The sequence below is a fragment of the Etheostoma cragini genome, chromosome 14, assembly GCF_013103735.1.
Source record: "Etheostoma cragini isolate CJK2018 chromosome 14, CSU_Ecrag_1.0, whole genome shotgun sequence".
In the NCBI taxonomy this organism is placed as follows: Eukaryota; Metazoa; Chordata; class Actinopteri; order Perciformes; family Percidae; genus Etheostoma; species Etheostoma cragini.
The window spans coordinates 249,608-271,604 of NC_048420.1; the positions used below are offsets into that span (position 1 = coordinate 249,608).

Sequence of the window (21,997 nt, forward strand, 5' to 3'; positions counted from 1 at the left end):
GATCAGATTCAACGCGTCGTTACGAGTCACTCTGCGACTGTAATGAGATCAGATTCAACGCGTCGTTACGAGTCACTCGGCGACCAAACTGTCGAAGTCCCAGGAACCGCCGCAGGACTGTGATTAACAGGAATCTCCCACCAAGTAATAGATCTAAACGCACCGCCAGGCAAACTTCTCCGCTCACACTTTTGTATGAACAATTTCTGCTCTGATGTCGTAACATAATTTGAAGAGATTAAAGGAAGTTTTATCAAAAGTGGTGTGAACACCTATTCACTGTTGAATGGATTCTCAATGAAAAATTAAAATAGTCATTTAATGCTTTAAAGAAATGTAGCATGCAAATGGATTCACAACTGTCCCCAGCTCATGTTCTTTGGTCCTGCACTGCATCATGGGTAATTGCTGTAATTCCAAACACCTGCTGGCCTAGCATAATGAGGCGGCTAGCACAGTTAGCTCTATTCTCCCAGTGCATCCAGCCTGACTGTTCATGTACTGGCTTCAGCTCCAAATACCTGCAGCTGCCAGTGTGACAGTATTGAAGACATTTTGTCATGTGGAACCAAGGTAAGTCAGCAAATCTAGAAGTCACCCCACCACACAACTATCAACCCTTTAAGCATGGTTGGCATGTTTTGCTTTTCCACAGGTTGCGGTCGGCCCTCGGATGGGATGCTCGGCCACAAAGCGCTGAGTTTACAGGTGCTTCTGTCTTCTGTGCATGAGTGAGATGCTATGTAGGGGTCTGAAGAAACTGGGTGCATTCATGCAGACTGTAATAAGTATTCCTTCTCCCCGGTGTCGCCACAGAGGACAACTCTTGTGATTTTGCCGTGCACGGTGTCTCAGCTGCTGTCTGCTTCTCGAGGGGGTGACAGGACCTTTACAATCTGCAACTGGGAACTCAACCAGGTATATGCATTAGGCAAATGTAGATGAATGGAAAGCACTTAGGGTTTCTGTGTAATAAATGTATATAAATAAACATTTAGTAGGAGTGTGAGCCTAATGTGTTGCTGGGTAATTGTCTTTCACGGCATGCGCTTGCATGCATTAATTGGCCTGGGGTAGATTTTGGGAATTTGCCCCACACATGGGTTAAGGGGATTTTGTTTTTTATTTTTAAAAAAATAACAGAAGTGTGAAGAATAATGATTGGATTTCATATCTTTCAAATCAATATAAACTTTGAGCTTAAGGCTTTAACAAGGTCTCGTAACAGAGCGGTACATGATTCCAACATTTATTTTTTCAATATGCTGAACAGTACATGAGAATGATTTCCCCATTGTGGGATGATTAAAGTATTGTCTAATCTTTACATAAATAAAGACATTGGTGCCGTAAGTTGTTATTGTTGTTGCATTCGAATCCAGAAAGTGGGTGGGTGTGTGAGTGAGAGAAACCCGCCCAACACAATCTATGCCCTTGCTTATAAGACACATTACATATGTTAAGTTGCCATGTTCTTGAATGGGACTTGGTGTGCTTCCTGTCGCTGCAGGTGTCTGTAGTGGGCGTCATCCGAGGCTCGGCTGCCTTTGTGACAAACATCCAGTACTCCGTGGATGACATGACTGGTCCACCTTTAAATGTGAAGCAGTGGGTTAACACAGAGGCCAGTAGCATCAACAGGAATGTAGAAAGCATGTAAAGAAATGTGCAATTTTTGGCAAAATAATAAAGTTTCAAATTGTGTTTGTCCCAGGCCGGTGCTGTGGTGAGGTGTGCTTCTCCTGGAACATACGTGAAGGTGACTGGAAGCCTACGCAGTTTGGATGTAAGCAACACAAACAAGGTTTACAGATGATAGGCTTTAGAAGGACGTGAGCATTGATTTTTATTTTTTTTTGCATTAGGGTCAAAGGTCATTGCTTGCAATGGACATTCGTTGTATCGAGGACCTGAATGAGATCACGTCCCACATGTTGGAAGTGGTACAAGCACATCTGCAGCTTTTTGGAAAGGTACACAAGCTCGTGGAAGGTTTCGACCATGTATTGTATATGTATTGGCGTGTTATCGAGACGCATACTCGCTTTGTAGCATGTTTATCACCGCCGTTTGGCTTCCATTGACTTCCATTACCTTCCATGTATGCGTGAATTCATGCCATAGTGAGTAGTATAAAAGGGCAAAAAGGATGGATTGTCGGGGTGGTGGATGGGTCAAAAACCACCCTGGTTTTCTAAACCCAACCCGTCTGCTGTTTACATATGTTTACATTTATTTTGATTTAAGGTTTATATTTTATTTAAGGTTTATACATAAATAAACCTTAAATAAAATAAAAATAAACCTTACCTTACAGCGCTCAAAATGCGTACAGGTAACAAGCCATTCAGCTTTAGAAAGCCGGCGTGTAAGTCATGATGTTATGTTGAGGACACATCATTGACGTGCTGCGTCGAGCTAAGTGTTGCAGACGATGATTGTTAAAATCCTCGGTGCTTTTCATCAGCGAATATTCAGCAGGCTTCAATGGCGGCAAGAGGAAGCGACGGCTTTGTCAGGGCTCGTTGAATCCCAAAATCAAATCCCTACTCATTGAAACAATATTCCGATCCAGTCCTAGTTTAAAAAACATCCAGAGATTGCTTTCCCTCTCGTATTAGGGATGGGGGAAAAAATTAATACAGCATATTATAGCAATATTTTCAGTGGCAATGCTGTATCGATGCACAGGCTTCAAGTATGGATGTATTATTATATATCATACGTGTTGGTCAGTTTGTCCCCTCTGACACAACATGTTCCAGCTTCTCCCCTCTGGTAGGCGCTACAGAGCACTGTATCCCAAAACCAACAGAATCAGGATCAGTTTCTCCCCACAAGCCATCATTCTGATGAACAGCTGATTTCTGACTTACAGTGTCAGGTTACATCACTCTGAACAGCTGACTTCTGACCCACAGTGTCAGGTTACATCATTCTGATGAACAGCTGACTTCTGACCCACAGTGTCAGGTTACATCACTCGATGAACAGCTGACTTCTGACCCATAGTGTCAGGTTACATCACTCCGATCAGCTGACTTCTGACCCACAGTGTCAGGTTACATCACTCTGATGAGCTGACTTCTGACCCACAGTGTCAGGTTACATCACTCTGATGAACAGCTGACTTCTGACCCATAGTGTCAGGTTACATCACTCTGGTGAACAGCTGACTTCTGACCCATAGTGTCAGGTTACATCACTCTGATGAACAGCTGACTTCTGACCCATAGTGTCAGGTTACATCACTCTGATGAACATCTGACTTCTGACCCACAGTGCCAGGTTACATCACTCTGATGAACAGCTGACTTCTGACCCACAGTGTCAGGTTACATCACTCTGATGAACAGCTGACTTCTGACCCATAGTGTCAGGTTACATCACTCTGATGAACAGCTGACTTATGACCCACAGTGTCAGGTTACATCACTCTGATGAACAGCTGACTTATGACCCATAGTGTCAGGTTACATCACTCTGATGAACAGCTGACTTCTGACCCATAGTGTCAGGTTACATCACTCTGATGAACAGCTGACTTCTGACCCACAGTGTCAGGTTACATCACATCCAGTACCACTGTCTCTAATCAGTCTTTTTAATGGTCTCATTTATTATTTATTCATCATCCTCTATTTCAGAGCTGTTCATATTGTAATAGTATACTTATTTAATAACATTTCTTCCAGCATTTTTTTTGCACTATGCTCCATAATTAAAATAACTATCATAATTATAATTTACTGCTGCATACTTTGCACTCTTCAGTGCATTATTGTCTCAACATGTCTATATTGTTTCTGTTTAGTGTGTATAAATTGGTTGTTTTGTATGAGTAAGTACATTGTGAGCAATACAAAGCTAAATTCCTCGTGTGTCGTCGTACCTGGCAGATAAAGCTGGTTCTGGTGTGTCGGGTCTATTATCTGTCTATATCACAGCCGTGTTTTTGAGCGGGTTCTGCACTCGTCTTTTCAAATGTGTTGTAAAATAGTTTTTGTGTTGTGTCTATTTGCACGTGCTTTCTTAACTGTCAGTGCGTTGAGCTCTTAGGGCCACCGTATCCTTGAGTTAAAAGAGTTGCGTTTAAATCCTTTAAGGTTCAGGTATTTTGTAAATGGCCTCGTCTGGCCTGTTTTTGGTCTCACACTCTATATAATACTGCTAAAACACATTTTTTGGTCTGTTATGTTTATTCAGGCATTTGATGTGAATATGAATACCACTGTCAGCCATGGTGGCAGTGAACATCCTGAAGATGTCTTACCAAATGGTTTGTCCACCATCCAGGGTCCGGTAAGTGAAATGGGTTTAAAGGTTCAGGTCACCCATTATGTTCCACAATTTGTGTTTAGTGCAAGTCCTCATTTCCCTAGTGTATATTGACAATGTTTTATTTCCCAGACTGGCCGAGAAAAGCCAGAAAATGTGTTTTTGGGCTCATGTGGAATAAAGACACCAAATCCCAGAATGCACTTGCTTTGCTGCTTTCCAAGTCCAATCCCAAGCCACTCCTACTGGTTACAGACATAGACAAACAATGGGGCATTAAACTCAACTTAAGTGCGTTTTCACCGGGGCTCAATGGGTGTTACACATTTAATATATATAACAACGAGATTATATAAAATCAACATACCATACCGGCAGATACATTATAAGCTCCGTAAAGTTCAGCTAACGCATCGCTAGAGTTAGCGCTTGGAGTGATGTAAACACGTTTTGAATCTTCGTTGAATGTAGAATGGTAAATGGTTAAAGCCCCCCCATGTCTGCACCTGCTTGGTTAACACAGCCCACCTTCACTAGTCTGATCTGACAGCTAGCAGGCCTCGCAGCTAGATAGTCCGGTACACTGTTGGTCAGCCATGTTTCCACAAAAATAAAAACAGCGGTCTCTGAACTGGCGTTTGTTGATTGGATGTCGTCCAGCTTGTTGTCTAATAATTGGACAGGTGGCCGGCTAGCGTTAGCTTCACAACTAGCTCAAATTCCTGCACTGAGTCCACGTTTCCGCTTCCACCCACACCGACCCCGATGTCCCCTTACCCAGCTAGTGGCATTGAGCAACACCGCTGGCTGAGATGCTGGTCCCTGTAGCAGGCAAAGCTTGTAGTGTGTCGAGTATTCCGTCTGTAATAAAGTTTCCTGCGTATTCTCCAACCTTTACCAATGGATCCAGGTGGGACACGTGAAGTGGTTTGAATTATCTAATTGTTATAAGAATTTACTGCTGAAAAGAGCGCTGTTGCTTAGCTCCAAGATGGATGACTCCTTCGGGTAAAGACAGCTAGTATTATCTGAGTAAACTATATGTGTACTATGGTTACCTGAACTATGGTTACCTGGTCCTCAGATCTCTGCAGGGTAAATCCAGACAGCTAGCTAGACTATCTGTCCAATCTGAGGACTATGGTTACCTGGTCCTCAGATCTCTGCAGGGTAAATCCAGACAGCTAGCTAGACTATCTGTCCAATCTGAGGACTATGGTTTCCTGGTCCTCAGATCTCTGCAGGGTAAATCCAGACAGTTAGCTAGACTATCTGTCCAATGGGAGTTCTCTGTTGTTCTTCCACCAGAACAAGTTCCCTTCTGAGACTATTTAGCAGACAGGGCAGACAAACAATCTGGGAATAAGCAAGACGTAGTGGAGAAGAATATATTATAAGTAAAGCAAAGCAGGCTGCCTGACAACATTAGTAAACCAATCAATGTGAAGATTACATTTATCTCATCGACTCGTTCTCCACACTAACCCTCAATGTTCCAACACTCTTTCCACAAGGCCGTTTGTTAGCTTTGACAAAACCTGGAAGCGCCAGCCGCAAAGACGTCATTTTATGGATCACGCAGCTCGTCCCGGGAACACGGTGCCAACCATAAACCTAGCTCTAGCCGTGTCACTCAACATGCTGCACACGTTATTATCTGATACTGATTGTCTAACAGACGCCTACCTAACTCGCTAACCTGTCTCTCCTACCTACAGAGTTTCTGATTAATGAAGGCCATGTCTTCACATCCATTGATGAGCATCGTTTCTAGAGAACAGAACAGTAGCGGACTAGCTGGAGGCATCACAGTCCTGGATCTGATCAGGACACACCACCCGCATTTTTGGAGTTATATACATCTTTTTTGGTCAAATGTATAAGTTGTAAACAGTACTGTAGCTGATGGCTTTGTTTGTCTCGGTGTAAATATGTTAGAGAATTACTGCCCGATGGATTGCTCAGGCTTCTTTATGTTTGACTATACAGTGTATTATTTTATTTATTTCTAAGTTGTAGATGTGTGCTAAATTTGTTGGTACCCTGCAAATGTCATGTCATGTTTGCTGTACACAAAGGGACTGTGACTCATCCGAATACTTCCTTGGGGAAAATAAAATTCCTTAGGGAAATAATTTAGTTGCTCCCAGTCAGTCTCAAGGTAAAATAAGAGTTGTCTGTAGCAGGTCTGATGTACATGAAGTGATTATTGGTGACTGTAAAGGGCTTGTAGACATGCTAAGCCGTAGTGGTAGCTGTGGACCATTCTCCGTGTACATGTCTTTCACAGAGGACAAGGGAGTTCTAATCCCTGGTGAGAACATTGTGGAACATTGACTGATGTTGTAGGCACACCAACAATGCTGCACCCAGGCGGGCGTGTGTGCGCTTTTTTAACCCTCTGAGGACAAAAGACACAGCGGTGCATCCAACCGATATTTGACAAAACTGCTACTCAAAAAGCGAAATAACCTTTCATTTCAAACATTATGTTACTAATTTCAACCTAAGACTTTGGAAAAGTCGTTTCAAGCACCAAAAAATGTATACTACGCATCATACGTTTGTTTTCAAAAGAGATTTGCGGAATTTTCAAAAGCAAACATTGTTTCAGCTTTACTGTCAAAAGATGTCTTTACACATCATTCTGGAAAAAATACAGAAAGCTGAGTTTGTTCAGAACATTTTAATATGCAAATACCTTAAAAAGGGCCATTTAAGTAGATCTGTGAAAATGCCTTTCAGACCTCAGAGGGTTAATCGCTTTTTCTTCTGAACCATGAATGATTTCCAGGAATAAAATGTTTCTACTAAGTGGATTACTAGCACAACTTTTGTAAAGACTTGTATAACTTTGGTGCGTGCGTGTTAGAGCGACAGTGATTATCTTCAGAGCGAGTAGTGACTCTGGATCTTAGTGAGAGAAACAAAGTGTCTGAGAAACTGTATCTGAAGTCTCTTTATATAGACCTTAGTGGTCCCTAATACTGTATCTGAAGTCTCTTTATATAGACCTTAGTGGTCCCCTAATACTGTATCTGAAGTCTCTTTATATAGACCTTAGTGGTCCCTAATACTGTATCTGAAGTCTCTTTATATAGACCTTAGTGGTCCCTAATACTGTATCTGAAGTCTCTTTATATAGACCTTAGTGGTCCCTAATACTGTATCTGAAGTCTCTTTATATAGACCTTAGTGGTCCCTAATACTGTATCTGAAGTCTCTTTATATAGACCTTAGTGGTCCCTAATGCTGTATCTGAAGTCTCTTTATATAGACCTTAGTGGTCCCTAATGCTGTATCTGAAGTCTCTTTTATATAGACCTTAGTGGTCCCTAATGCTGTATCTGAAGTCTCTTTTATATAGACCTTAGTGGTCAATTTTTAAAAAGTCATTTCCGCTATTTGTTTCTTTTCAATGCCTCGCTGTTGTCCATGACAACAAAGAAATAAATGAAATTGGCATTTGGCCCCGGCGTGTTGTTTTTAGCCCATGGGACTTTCCTGGGACAAGTACACGTGGAACTACACAAGCCCCGGCAGGGTGGACTCCCGCTTGTTGTTCAGGCCGTCTATGCGGTCTACATTGTTAGGGAAAAAGCCCAAAGCAGCAGCAGCGCACCAGGAGAGCTGGTGGCGGGGCGGGGGGGACGAGCTGAAAGGCCTGCTGGGAACGCCTGGAGAGCCAGATAGACGGCTTTGTTTGCTGCTGTCGCTTCTCAGCAGGGTCTTAAAAAAGTCTGGATGGAAAGAAAAAACTCCTCATCGTGAGCAGCTTCAAACTCCCAAAAACTGTGTTTCTTGGGATCTGACAAAGCCGAAGATTGACAGCTGTAGAGGCATTAATAATTTATAATTGATGCTGTTTTTTTCTTCTCTTTAGATGAAATTTAGGTAGCCCCAGAAAGTAAAGCATAGTCCAACAAATGTAAATCTGGGTTTCACAAATCCAAAGTCAAAAAAAGCTGAATCTTATTTTATGCCTCTCTGGCTCATAGATATTTATACAAAACGTTGGGATAAGATTGGGTTCCTCTTCTGGTCTAATGTGGGTTCAGGAACTGGGCTGCATGGACATCCAGACGCCAGACAGAGGAAGTCGAAACTTTATTTGTATAGCACTTGTTAAAACCAAGGAACAAGGTGCTGTACACTGAAATCAATAAATAAAAACAAGATGCTTTATTAAAATATAAAGTAGGAGGAGCTCCAAGGGGGCAAGCCTTGCCTCTCTTAGCGTCGCTCCTATGGCGCCATGTTGATGCTAATAAGCCATCACCTGCCGTTAGCATCCCGTTGACTCCCATTCATTTTGGCGCCACTTTGACAGTGAATAACTTTACATCTGAAGCGTTTAAAGTCCGTTGTTTATTTCTAAAGAAACACGACAATGTATAAAAGGCTCTGTTACCTCATATCACACGATTTGGCTCCATAGCAGCCGTTTTTATAAAAATAGACTAACGATTGTGTCATAACCACGCGACTTACTGTCCCACAGTAGAGGAATCACCGTATAGTACAGGATAAGGTCCCAGGCAGTTTGGACTTCATCAGCTGTTTAGGTTTATTACTAATGTTAACTAGCATGTTAGTTAGCTGTAATTAGCCTGTGCATATGTTAATGTTAACTAGCATGTTAGTTAGCAGTACTTAACTAGAGTACTTTCGTTGTGACATTGAACGTGACCCAGTTGCACATGGAAGTGAACTTACAAACCTCACTTAAAAAACATTGACTTTAGGGTTCCTATATTATAGTGGTAGTCTCGCAATATTTTCTTTTGCAGTACTGTGTTGATACACAGACGCCACGTATCCATCTTTTATTATATGAAATGTGCATAAAAATGTAAGGCGCTAGTTGATCCCATTTTGCAACAATAAAATGGAACTGAGATGAACAACCAGAGAAATGGACATTTTTTAGGTAAAACAGATGTTGCTGTAGTTTTCCTTTCATTTATAATATTGCAGCGGGAGACAGCTGATTCCCACCTCTAATATTCAGTCATTCATGCCATTGTATAAATGGAAGATATTGATTGTTAATTACTTTCAACAATACCACATTGGGCCCTTTTCTTACATGACTAGTAATGAAGAAAATAGAGTTTTTATGATGACTCCAATCATGGGGACATGGAGACGTGTCCCTCTCTTGGACAGGGAAAACTAACCTGACATTTGAGGCTTTAACTGCTATCTTCTGCCGTTTGTTTTATGGATGCACAGTACACACACTGTAGTACACACTGCAGTAGTACACTGCCCACTTCAGATCTGCTATAACTGCTGTTTTTGCAGCAGTTTCAAACTTCAAGGTTCTTTCTCTCTCATGTATATTTTTCCTTTCCACCCTCTGTACAAATTGTTCTTTGTGTGAATAATATTTGGTCAGTAGCTGATTTACTTATAAAAATAAGAAGAGAAATGTCCCACACCTGTAATAGACTGTGACAAGGCTATGAACTGTGGCTGAGGATTGGAAAGGAACTCAATAAAGACACCGCTATTTGTGACAGTAAAATCAATTCTATTTTTTCTCTCTCTCTTTTTCTATTTTTATAGCAGAATGTGGCTTTCTAAGAAAGTGCCATTGTCAGATATTTACCAAACACGCTGAGTGAGAGGGCTTTAATTCATATGACTGTTATTAGAATTCATCTATGCTTGATATTTGGATAATAAACTATAATCCATACCTCTCACTTGGCTGTGTGTGAAATGATGTGAAGGAGGATTAGTGGGTCCCTGGAGAAATCTCCCGCTGAGCTTACTTCACTTTCATGTATTCACTTTGTCTGCATGCTGCTCCATGGTCGGTCCTATCTATGGCTAAGAAAGAAAAAAAAAGCTTGAGAGTGCTAATTAAGTGATTTTTTTTTTTTTTTTTTAGCAAACAGATTTTGATAGCGTGTCTCTAGCACATGCTAAATGTGTCACCATGTCGCTGAACATATTCTCTGAAGATTTTGAGCGCCTATCTGTTCTTTCTTTTTGAATTGCGTCCTGATCGGTGACAGGTATTGCGTTTGAAACGGCTCACACTGGCTCGTCTTTTCCAATCCAGTATGGCTTTTTGTGAGTGCTTTATTTTGCCACGTTACTGCTGTGCTGTGCTCTCTTAACAGCCATTAATAATCGTCCCCACCACATGATGAAGTGTCTGTGTGCCTGCTGCTAAACCAGACTCCAGACAGCCGTCAGCAGCATGCTGTGGTTCTTCCACCAGAGGGCAACATGTGTACTGTAATCCACAAACAGCCCTGCTGGCTCCTTCCCTCCACACCTCTACATGGAAATCACATTCTTTCTTTACACTTTCCCCCTCACAATACCAGAACATTGACTCTCTCTTATGTATATGTCAATTATATAGTGCATTTATTATTATTAATATCCCTTTAAGATTATTTTTGGGCCTTTCAGTGCTCCATTTCCCAGGACAGATGAAGACATGAAAGGGGAAGTGGAGGGGGATGACATGCAGCAAAGGGCCGCAGGTCGGAGTTGAACCTGCGGCCTGCGGAGTAAAGAGTAAATCTCTAGAAATGGGTGCCTGCTCTTCCAACTGAGCTGTCTCAACAGTCTCACTTTTCAGACGGTGTCAGTAGTGTGAAACAATGGGAGAAAACAGAAAACTAAAGCTTTGTTTCACCCTCACATATCCCCAAAATATGAGTTATGCAATGGGATTGTCTTTTCTTTTCACCATGAGAAGCTGTAATGTGGATTCTGTGTGCCTTAAATCAAATATACAAGAGCATTGTGGCCTACATTACATATCTCCCACCTTTAGGGGTCTCTCAAGCTCTGTGCCGGCCCTGCTGTCTAGCCGGTGCAGATAAATGGCACCTCGTTAATCAAATCTGCATGAGTGCGCTCAGGTTGCCATGGCAATAATTATCAGAGCTGCCTAATTAACTTTCTCAATTGCTTAATGATATACGACCCTCTGAACTCCTCTCGTTTTTTCCCCTCTCTAATCCAAGTTGTGTGTTGTGTTTTTATTCCTCCATTTTCACTCCCCAGTGTTAGCCTGTGACCGCCAAGATAATAGAAATTATAGAGAAATTAAATTCAGCACCACATCATTTCCTCTCAGCCCACCCCAGCCTGTTCCCAGGGCTGAATCCAACTAGGGAGGGGGGGGGGGGGGGGGGGGGTGTCAGACTTCACATGCAGCACAAGCACACGCTACTGAATGCAGACGCATGTATCTGACGTGTGTCTGGCCTGTACAGTGTGAGACTCGCATACCTTGTCTCCTGCAGTGACCTCGTGTGACAGCTGACTGAAGGTTGGGAGCAGCGGTCCTGTCGTCCCTGATCAGCCAGGCGAAACTCCTGAGATACAGCAAGACGGGGGGAATCGTACCTGGTGACACCCGGCCTGCCATCCTCTGTCACAGCCGGCCTCCCATACTGCCTGCTGCCTTTTCTTCCCAGCGTCCTGTCAGCCCGCGGACCCTCACTGGCTGCAGTTCCAGCAATCCCAACTTGTCCCGGTTACTTTTTTTTTTGTCAGTATGAAGTCAAAAGTACGAAGACCAACCAGATATAACCAGAGTTTGTGTCCCGTTATTGTCCCGCGTGTCACTTAAATATACGTTTTGTAACCCCACCCACAATCTTTCATTAAACTATCGTGTTCTTCAACCACATCTCAGTTAAACATATATTTACTTAAATGATGCCAAATCCGTCCAAGTGACGCCAAGAGTCTTGATGCTAAAAGAGACTTTGTGTGTCAGTAACGCGTGACCAAGCGTTCCTGTTTGACGCAGCGGGAGTGAGAGTGTGTTGGACATGTAGTTTCAGAAGCGGTTGCAACCTTGCCATGATGGAACACCAAGAAGAAACAATGAGAGTGTAGTTGCTTGACCTGAAAATGGGTCAGCTCACATGTGTCCTTCTTTTAAACCCCACATAGATGGTCAAATAAAGATATAGTCTACAGTTGGCCAGCCTGAACACAGGCCCCAATCTGTTCCATACCTTAACAAGGGATTTTTAGTTGCCTAAACTTAACCAAATCTCTATTTTTCTAATTTTAAGTAAGTAATTAAACTTATGTAACTAACGTAATTATTTTGTACTAGACCTAACGAAGAAATTTTGTGTGAATTCAGAACTACATGTCCATCGGCCTCCCCTGCGTGGTGAGAAAGGACACTAAAGGGCTCCCCGGTGCGTTACAAAGTTACTGTGTAGGTGAAGCCGAAACATCTTTTGAAATTTGGAAATTGATACAGCACGGTATAGTGATATTTTCAGTGGTAATACTGAATCGGTACACAGACGCAAAGTACGGATCTTTTATTATATATTATATACTATATTTAATATATATTTGGTGGTCAGTTTGTCCCGTTCTGCAGCAAGAACATTGAAGTGAGATGAACAAATAGAGAAATGTTTCTTTTTAGATAAAACAGATGTTGACAAAGTTCCCTTCTGGGGATATTATTTGAAATTGGGAAAAATTTGAAGTTGGAAAAAAGGTAATAAATTGCAATATATCGCGGAATATTGCAAGCTGTTTAAAATCGCAGCAACATCCTATCATGGCATGAGTATCGTGATGATATCGTATTGGGAGGCGGGTGATTCCCCCCCTAGCAACCAGAGACGTTGTTAAAACTAAGAGGACCAAGCATATATAACCCCGATGACATCATTATCAAATCATCAGTCAAGAATGTGCTTTGAACATTAATGTTTAAACCAAAATGGACAAGAAGTCGTTAATGTGCTCAGATCTAAATCTGGACAACCACAACTCATAAAAAACTGGGCAAACGCCGTGTGTTGACGTAGATCAGACTAGAACAGCTACTAAATGGTGAGGTTGTTTTCTTGACTTCCATTACCAAGGCCAAGAACGAGCTTTTAAACCTCATCCTAATGTGTCATTGAGGTTGGAGGACATGCTGCTACAACCCCACTTTTGTCCATGTTGCTCCTCTCTGTGAACCCTCAGTTGACGGCTTTGAAGAGGCCATGTTGCGCTGAAAAGCGGCCGTCCAGAACCATTCATGCCTGGGTTCTAGGATCAGTGCCGGGTTAGCAGACCGCAAGGCCTGGAAGAGTTCATGTGATTAACTCTCTGCAACCACCACCAGGAAGCTTTAGAGGACTGGGTCAAATCAAGCTTTTGGCAAAAAACAGCAACAACCTTACAGCGTGGTTACCACCAATGTCTGCCATATGTCTGGCACCGCCCGCTCACACAGTGTGATACCATTCCCCTTGTAATTTCCCACATAACCTAATTTCACAAAAACCTAACCTTCCTTTCTTTGCTCAGAAGACCTACTCGTGCTTTAATTGTACCTGCACCCTTTTGTTGCTTTAAAGCCGGTGGTGAAAAGTGGCAGGGGAAAGATTATCTTTGTAACACCTCTGCACTGCATCACTGTGTATTTTTTCTCCTCTTGTGAGTGGATTTCATGGTTGAGAGTGCAATTTGAAATAGGATTAACAGTAGGTGTCGGGTACTGTTAGCTAAACCTCTTCATGTCAGGTGCGGCAGAGAGAAGCCTGTCACTGCGTCTGCCTGTACCCATTCACCATTAAACATTGCTCAAGGGGGGGTCTTTAAATATTACTAAAACTGTCCTTTGTATTCATCAAAGGGTTGTAAGGCAGGCCGGCCAAACATAATGCTGGGGTTTCTACCTTTTTAAAAAGCGAAAAAACAAACAAGAATACACGGGTGCAGTATTAGACAACCTCAACATGTACTGCCAGTGTGGGAGCAAAATACCGCCTTTTTGTTTTTCTGGGGGTGGAAAAAAACTTGGTCTCTTTTCTAAGTGCCTTGGTGACATTGGGAGGCCACATGGTTGGCTGTGGCCCAGACCCACAGAGAGGATGCATTCCTGGGATGGCCATTGGCACTGTACGGGGCTGAGATGCCCAACCCTTGACTCCCACAGTTTCCGCACACAGCAGTGAGTCCCGCTGGAAAACAACAGTTTTGGCAGACTTATGTAACCGGGGATGGTTGTAAAGAAATGGGAGGGCTGGAGGAGGGGATTATGGAACGATGGAGAGAAAGGAAGAAAAAAAGAGGGAAAGGTCGTTTAAGGCTGAACATTAAAACAAAGTTGAGCACTGTAATTGACTTGCCCAGAGCTAGTGTACAGCCTAACCAAAATATTCCCAACTAGGGTCCACAGAGGACAAACACAATGCAGGGTTTCATTTTAAAAGCCCCACAGTAGGTGCTTTCAGTCAGTAGTCCTTTTTCTTTAGCTGAACATGTGCTCATTCATGACTTGAGCTGCTGTAGTCTATCAAGAAGCTACATGTTTTAGCTGTGTTAGCCAGCCAGGGCTCATTAGCGCTTGTAGCTAAAATTCATGAGAAAAAAAAGGTAAAACCTTTAGTGCATAACTTTTTTATATTGACGAGCCATTTCCAATTGAGTTACTACAAAGCTAATTAAGACTATCAGCTTCTCACAACTCTCTGTGGATGTCTCATTATGACGAGGTTCAGGAGATTGTCGTCTTTTATATACTTTTGCTCACAGAAACTCAAGTAAAGACAGTTAGGAGTCCTTGTTTTTGTGATGGGGGGGGGTTGGCGCGATCAATGAAGGCTTGTTTCATGTGGAAACGCCGACAGTGTTGTTGTCATTAGAATTCCTAGACACTACATGCTGTAGCTTTGAGATCAGTATTTTTATAGTAACAATGGATCAATTGATTATAATGTGAAAGGGGTCACTCACTTAGCACAAAATGTGGACCCTGTACAAAGGCATCCTGGGCCCCTCACTCCATCCACGGCTATTCATTCTAGTATCTTTGTCAGCCTCCTTCTCACATGAGGGCCCTGTATACTCAGTCTCTCTTTTTACAACCAGTATACAATTCCTGCGCAACACCAAGCGGCAGACAGACAGAGTTGACTACCTGTAAACTCAGTTCAGCCAAAATAGGCCGGCTCGTTCTCAGTAGTTTGTTGAAAACAAAACAGCTGAAAGACGAGTAAATGTTGTCCAGGAACACAACATGTTGTTCTGTGTCAGCTGGATGTATCTGCCTGCTAACAAGTTGTATCACCATATGATCTTACCATATGATAAAGGAATAATATGGCCTCATTTCCACAGAATAAGCATGGTTCGAACAGCGTAGAAATAATCTGGGGCAAATGAATAAAAGGATGGGGGTGACTATTGTCAGTCACTTGGTTTGGACAGGATGTGCTGTGTTGCGCTTGTGATAATTACAGTATCTCTGACCAATCGGTCTGCATTATTTAAACTCAAACTAGGATTAGACATTGCTATTGGAAGACCACATTTATGAAATTTGTAGTATTTGATTATCATTTCCATCATTTATCAGAATCTTTGCAGGAATGTCAGATGGGTCAAGAAAAAAATAGTCTTGCGTTGCCAGAGCTTCCTCCACAGCGCTAGGGAGGACCATTTTCTGGCTTCACAGCATTCTGGGATGGGAGAAAAACATACTCGGATAAGCAATCCCAGAAGTGGTACGTTGTGGAAAGAAAAAAGTCCCAAAAAAAAAATTGATGGCCAAAACTACAAAAGTTAAAGTTTTAATAAACCAAAATTTCAATCAATGCTACTTCAGGTTCAAGCAGCTTGTATGAGCTGCAAGGGTTGTGAAACATGTATTTCCTCTATATAGAAATATATGCGCCATGGTTGAAACTCCGCTGTATGATTGAATGAGGTGACACAGGTGAGCCGAAAACTCAGTGTTACACAATCTCTTTCTTTCTGTTTTGTCTCATTGTGAGCAGAGATGAGCACATCCCAACTTTCCTGATTGGAGATGGTGGTAAGCAGCATTCAGTATTACTCAACAGTTGAAAGCCTCAGAGTTTCCCAAGGCAGGGAGTGGCATCCCCCTCTGCCAGTAAACACATCAATAATCCTGCAGGTTGACTGACTGGCTTGCGGGATAAGGGCATGAAGATGAAGGAGGAAGACCCGTGGAGAAGAGGCAATTAGTGTTCACAAAGGGGTACGAGGCCGTGGAATAGTTGGCAATGTAGTGCCAAAAGGAGAGTTAACGCTGAGTCCCAGTTGGTTAAGAGCTGCCACGAAAAGAGGGAACTTTCCCTTTATGAGCCCTTATCATGTACATCAACTGTGCAACAAGTCTGGCAAACCATACAATGGGTCTTCTGTTACCAACCCTCTAACGGGACCACAACCCACTGGAGCGCATCATAAAATAGTGTATCGGCAAAGCCTTCGATACCGCCTGAAATGCTAGCAGTGGTATTGGAAAGTACTAGAGTTTATGCACAGATATTACGTAAGTTCATGTTCTTTTTGACTGAATGTACAACTAGACGAAGGTTCTGTGGCGTTCATTGTTTGTGTTTGTTCAAGTTTCACAAAGGTTTACCCTGAGCCAGGCCATACAACATAGATAAAAACATCTCATCTCCATACAGTCGTACTGTAGTAGTACATAAGAGACCATCTCTAGTTGGCGTTAAAATCAGACTTTACTTAACTTCCAGTTACGCATGGGACGCTTAATGTTCATGAAGTTATTATGTTGTTCATATTGAAAGTCTGGTGTTACCTCCTCAAACACAAATTTGGCACTCTTCTATTTTTCACACCTTCGCCATCAGCCTGTGGTCATGATCTGGTGTTTTATTTTCAGACACGGGTTGCATTGTCCTATAGTCGGCCGTCAGAGGCGTAATATAACCTTTCACCCTCCAGTTACTGGTAACTTCCAACAGAACACTGTCACCCAGATGATACGTTCAGGAGTAAATTGTAAATCCTGCAATGTCAAAGAAAAAAAGAAAAAGAATACTTTTTAGTTCTTATTTTGCCAGACAGCACCATTTTGTGATTAATGACAAGCCACTTTTTAGTAATACAAAGAGACTTAATTTATTGATACATTTCAGTATTGATCCAGCGTCACGTTACACACTACAATGCGCTGGTTGACAAAGCTAACGTTAAATGCTAATGCATGGTGGGTAACATTATGAGGTCCACATTGTTCAGCACGTTCATAAGTATACTCATAGAATGATTGTTTTGACCACAGATAACAGCACTGAGCTGACCCATGATAAGTTCACCAGTAGGCTAACGTTAATGTTAGCTGAATAGATAGACAGTAACTGAGAGACACTCAGTCGGGATGACAGCTGACAACAGCCCTGGAACATATAGTTAGCTAGTTACCATTAGCATCCATTCAGTCATTAGCCGGCCACTTTATTAACAGCAATCCACCCGTCACGACTTAACTCTGGTGCCTGGTGCTCATGATGCTGACGGCAGTTTAATGATATTAGACCCAGACCCAGGCACCCGAGTCCCAACATCCAATCCAACATTAGCTACGTCTCCGTTAGAACTACCGGTGTCCCTGCTGGAGATCTCCTCTTTGCCTAATTTCTCCCCCCTTCACGATTAGCTGTCTTCACGGTTAGCTAAAATAATCCGACAAAAGGTCGGTTAAGCACCAAAACAAACAGTCACGTTTACAGAAAAGTGAAGGGAAGCTGGCAGATGTTCTGTTACTGCACAACGGCCATCGGACGTCATTGCTGTCCCGAAGATCCCCCCCACACAGCAGTGACACAGCTAGCATATAACTCTGTCAAAGGTATACACAAATATGCCTTCCAAAAACTTCTAAATGTCCCTTCTCATGCAATGTAGAAATAGAAATGTAAAAACAAGACTTTGTGGTGTCTGCATTTCACAACAAGTCTCCATACCTAAATGACAAAGTAGGTCTTGCCATGTGGATTAAAAAACAACCCACATGAAGATTTACTGATGTGCCACCTCCTAGGTTAAAGCTGCAGTACAGTATTTGATTCTTTTGCCACTTTGGAATTTGGGCTGGCTATAAACACAACAAAAGCATATTATCACCTTATAAAATATGTTTCTGTGAATGTGTTTGCAAATCCTTGCCCATTTCAGGACCCCACAGACACAGAGTGATATAAGCATTCACTTGGAGTCATGTTTCTGGCCGCCTGACGGTAACTTTGTCTGGTTGCTGTTTGCTGCTACAGTTTTTTCAGAGCCTATTTGACTGAAAACAGCTGCCTGCATCTGGAAACAAGTTTACAAGTGAGGTGAGACCGAACCATGACAGTGAGCTTAAGGGGGATGAAAACCTTCTCATCAGAAGGGAAGTGCAGATTTGGCTGATGATTCTCTTCAACGTTTCCTCATACACTCATCGTATGATTTCTTTTTCGTGCGCGTTTTCCTACGGGTGTCCAGCAACGCGACAGATCAGTGCGCCTGTGCAAGCCCCAGCGGTGAAGAATCTGTGTAGGCAACAAAAGTTGTTTAGTTTTAAGAAAAGATTGTGGTTTTCGTGGAGTTATGTACAGTAAAGTGAGTTAAAATAAGTCAACTTGCTAATACAGAGGACATGAATAGCCGTCTTCTTGGTAAAAGTCCTGTGTTGGTTTGATTCATCACTCCTTATACTACGTCACCTTTACTCCCTCCAAAAGGACACGAGTGCATTACTTCTCGCAGGTAAAGGTACGGCCGGTGAATGAGAACAGCTTCTCTGTGGGATGTCACCATGAGTAAAACGAACACCCCTGTGGAGCTGTTGAAAGGCATTTTATTTTACTTTTAAAGCTATTGTAAGCAACTTAGCGTTGCTGGGCAAAGATTCTTTAATCATTTTTCAGCATATTGTAATTCAAGTGGTCTGAGAAAATCCAAGCAAAATTCTCCTTTTGGCTCTGGATTTTAGCTTTAGAATATCTAGCCTGTGATAGGAGACTGGCCAATCACAGGTCATTCCAGAGAGAGAGCGATTCCATTGGCTGTTCTGCGTTAGCAAATGGTCATACGACAGAGAGCAGTGCTGCAGGAAGAGGAAACTGATATCATTCTGCTCCAGTGGTGGTTCTAGACCCTCAAATGGTGGGGCCAAGCTTGGACCACACGGTTTTAGATGTAACAAGTATGTTAAGCAAGTGTTACATTCTACCAACCCTCCATAGGTCTGGTTCTAGAAAATACTGGTCTCGCTTTGCCAGATCTGCCACACACTGCGGAGCCGAGCAAGGTAACCATAGTTCTTAGATTGGACAGATAGTCTAGCTAGCTGTCTGGATTTACCCTGCAGAGATCTGAGGACCAGGTAACCATAGTCCTCAGATTGGACAGATAGTCTAGCTAGCTGTCTGGATTTACCATGCAGAGATCTGAGGACCAGATAACCATAGTCCTCAGAAGTCCACCAGAGGTTAGAACGCCAACACAAAGCAAGCCCAAGGCATCGAATATCAGCCTAAATGAATGAAATTTAGTATAATTTTTGTCGGCAACTGAGCAATCCCGGAAGTGGAACTTCAAGGATTTAGACCAACATAAGACTAATGATACACATATAACATAAACACAAGAACACTCATTCAGTGTTAAGCTACATGTCATCCATCACTACACACATCCACACGCTGCAAGCAAATACCCCAAAACATTGCACTGGTCCTTTAAATGGGACAGATTTCTGCCATTCTAAAGCGTGTTTTTGGTGTGAGAAGGTATGTACCTCTCACTACATCTTTTTCATAAGGGCATCAGTGGACTTAATAGACATTAGTAAGAAGAGTCATCTTGAGGGAGGTGGCAGTGACAGTCAATATGCACATGATCAATATTTGATGCTGAGGGACAATACATAAACATGGCTCACACAAATCCAGTTGGCACTGACTGGAAATAAAAACATGTTCCCTAGGAAGACTGGAGTCTTCAGGCTCACTTCATATTTTGAACAAACAGCCAAAGAATCTCTGACAAACCCCCCCCCGCCTCTGTGAAAACATGTAATTCTCCTTCTTCCTCGTGTCATGGCCAGTCGTGTGACTCATGTTCGTCATGTTTACGCTGCGGTGGTACATCACCTAGCCGTGATGACGAGGGCTTTGCTGTAAGCCACAGCTGAACACCCTGTATCCACCCTGCTGGCACGGCATCAGTGTTTTCATTCCATATGATAGGAGTCACACCACATTCCTGTTACAACTTCTCTGCGGCATAGAAAAATATCTCCTCTCGGAAACCGCAGAGCCATGTGTTTTAGATTTACCCTGTTTGTTCGTATTTACAGCATCTCCCTCCACTTTTCTCCCTCTCTCTCCCACAGAGACACACACACACATGCACACACACAGACACACGCACACACACATACACACACACACACACACACATACACACACACACACAAACACACACAGACGCGCACACACACACAAACACACACACACACAAACACACACACACACAAACACACACACACACAGATCTCTCTTTCTCTCTCTCTCTCTTTCTCTTGTCATGTTGATCGCCCATTTAGACCTCATGAAAGCATTCCATTTAGGTGCAATTGAGGTTATGGTTGTCACTGACAACCAGCTGTCAAAGAGTGGCAGCCTCTATCAGTGTTGGGGGTTTCCAGAGGAGCTTACGAGCACACAGAGCCGCTATTGATGGAGCCCTGTTTTATGGACTCAGACCCACCAAAGGCAATGGTGTGTGACAAAGACAGCGAGGGGAGTTGGTAGTTTGGTTCTTTGACCCCATACAACAATCGTCTGGTAATTACTCTTGTGTGATTTTATCCTAATGCACAGTTTAGATGAATATGTTGGGAGAAGTTAGGTGGTTTCACCAGCAAAACTGATTGGATGAACAGGAAAACCAAAACTAACTAGAAATGTTACAAACTACTTCCTGTAGAAAGTATCTCCATGTCTCCTGACTGTTTCGTATCATTTGCTGCGAGTAGGTCCACAGCACCAGTAGTGCTCGTCCACTGTAGTGGCTGCTGGAGATATTCTCCTCCTCATCCACACTCCTCTCTAACAGATTAAAGACACAAGGCATTGTTTTTGAACTATTCATTTTACCTCTGCTGGCCATCTTGCCATCACATGTAATCATGAATGTATGCACACTCATTGGTAACTACGTACCAAGCTGATGTCAAAACAAGAAATGTAACACTTAAGCGTCCTTTGAATTACTTTTAAATGATCATAGTTGGAGCATTATTATTGGAAATTATAATATATATTATAATATAATAAATTAAGCGTTTCTACGTTTTAAAAATAAAATATAAAATCAGAGATTTCATCCGCGTACCACTAGAGGGAGCGTGCGTACCACCAGGGGCTCTTGTACCACAGTTTAAGAACCAGTTTTTCCACTGCATGGTATCTACTCGACTCGCCTCGCCTATTTTGGTTTTCCATTACGATAAAAAATCCCTGATACCTGCTAACAGGTACTTTTTGTAGTACTACCTCAGTCGAGGTTCCAAGCGAGCTGAGGTGATACCAAAAGGTGACGTAAAAACCTGCAGACTGCTGACTGGTCGAAGAAAATTGTTAACAATCACTGCAGACTGCTGATTGGTCAGAGAGAATCGTTACCTGAATCAAAGGGAAGAATCAGAATTGGAATCAGAATTGGGAAAATCCAAACGATTCCCAACCCTGGCCCTGCAATACTGAGCTTCACACACATTCATATATCATATTTTTGTTTAATGTCAAACATGCAGTGAATCCTTTACCTTACCTGTATGTGTGGAAGGCTACCATTGGCTACGTCCCCGATAGGCCAGTTACCCATCATCAGACTACCATAGGCTACCTCACCGATAGGCCAGTTACCCATCATCAGACTACCA

At 42.5% G+C, this 21,997-nt stretch overlaps 1 protein-coding gene and 1 long non-coding RNA gene across 2 annotated transcripts in view; one reads left to right on the forward strand and one right to left on the reverse strand.

Moving 5' to 3' along the window:
* The first annotated feature begins 503 nt into the window (after positions 1-503).
* On the forward strand, positions 504-4,392 carry LOC117957149 (replication protein A 32 kDa subunit-A-like). The gene is made up of 7 exons (XM_034892745.1): positions 504-573; positions 656-700; positions 779-918; positions 1,511-1,624; positions 1,715-1,786; positions 1,866-1,973; positions 4,207-4,392. The coding sequence occupies exons 1-7, from the start codon at positions 561-563 to the stop codon at positions 4,390-4,392; spliced, it is 678 nt and encodes a 225-aa protein (XP_034748636.1). The 5' UTR covers positions 504-560.
* Positions 4,393-6,141: 1,749 nt separating this feature from the next.
* Positions 6,142-21,997, reverse strand: part of LOC117956703 — a 17,827-nt gene continuing 1,971 nt past the window's right edge. The window contains exons 2-3 of the long non-coding RNA XR_004659342.1: positions 18,880-18,889; positions 6,142-6,223 (exon numbers count right to left, since the gene is read on the reverse strand). This is a non-coding gene — a long non-coding RNA (uncharacterized LOC117956703). The remainder of the gene's footprint in view (positions 6,224-18,879; positions 18,890-21,997) is intronic.

Bases quoted from the DNA above. Each gene is read 5' to 3' on its own strand.
- LOC117957149 (XM_034892745.1), top strand. The intron at 1,625-1,714 runs GCCAGTAGCATC...TGTTTGTCCCAG, and splicing joins AGCAGTGGGTTAACACAGAG to GCCGGTGCTGTGGTGAGGTG. The intron at 1,787-1,865 runs GTAAGCAACACA...TTTTTGCATTAG, and splicing joins GAAGCCTACGCAGTTTGGAT to GGTCAAAGGTCATTGCTTGC.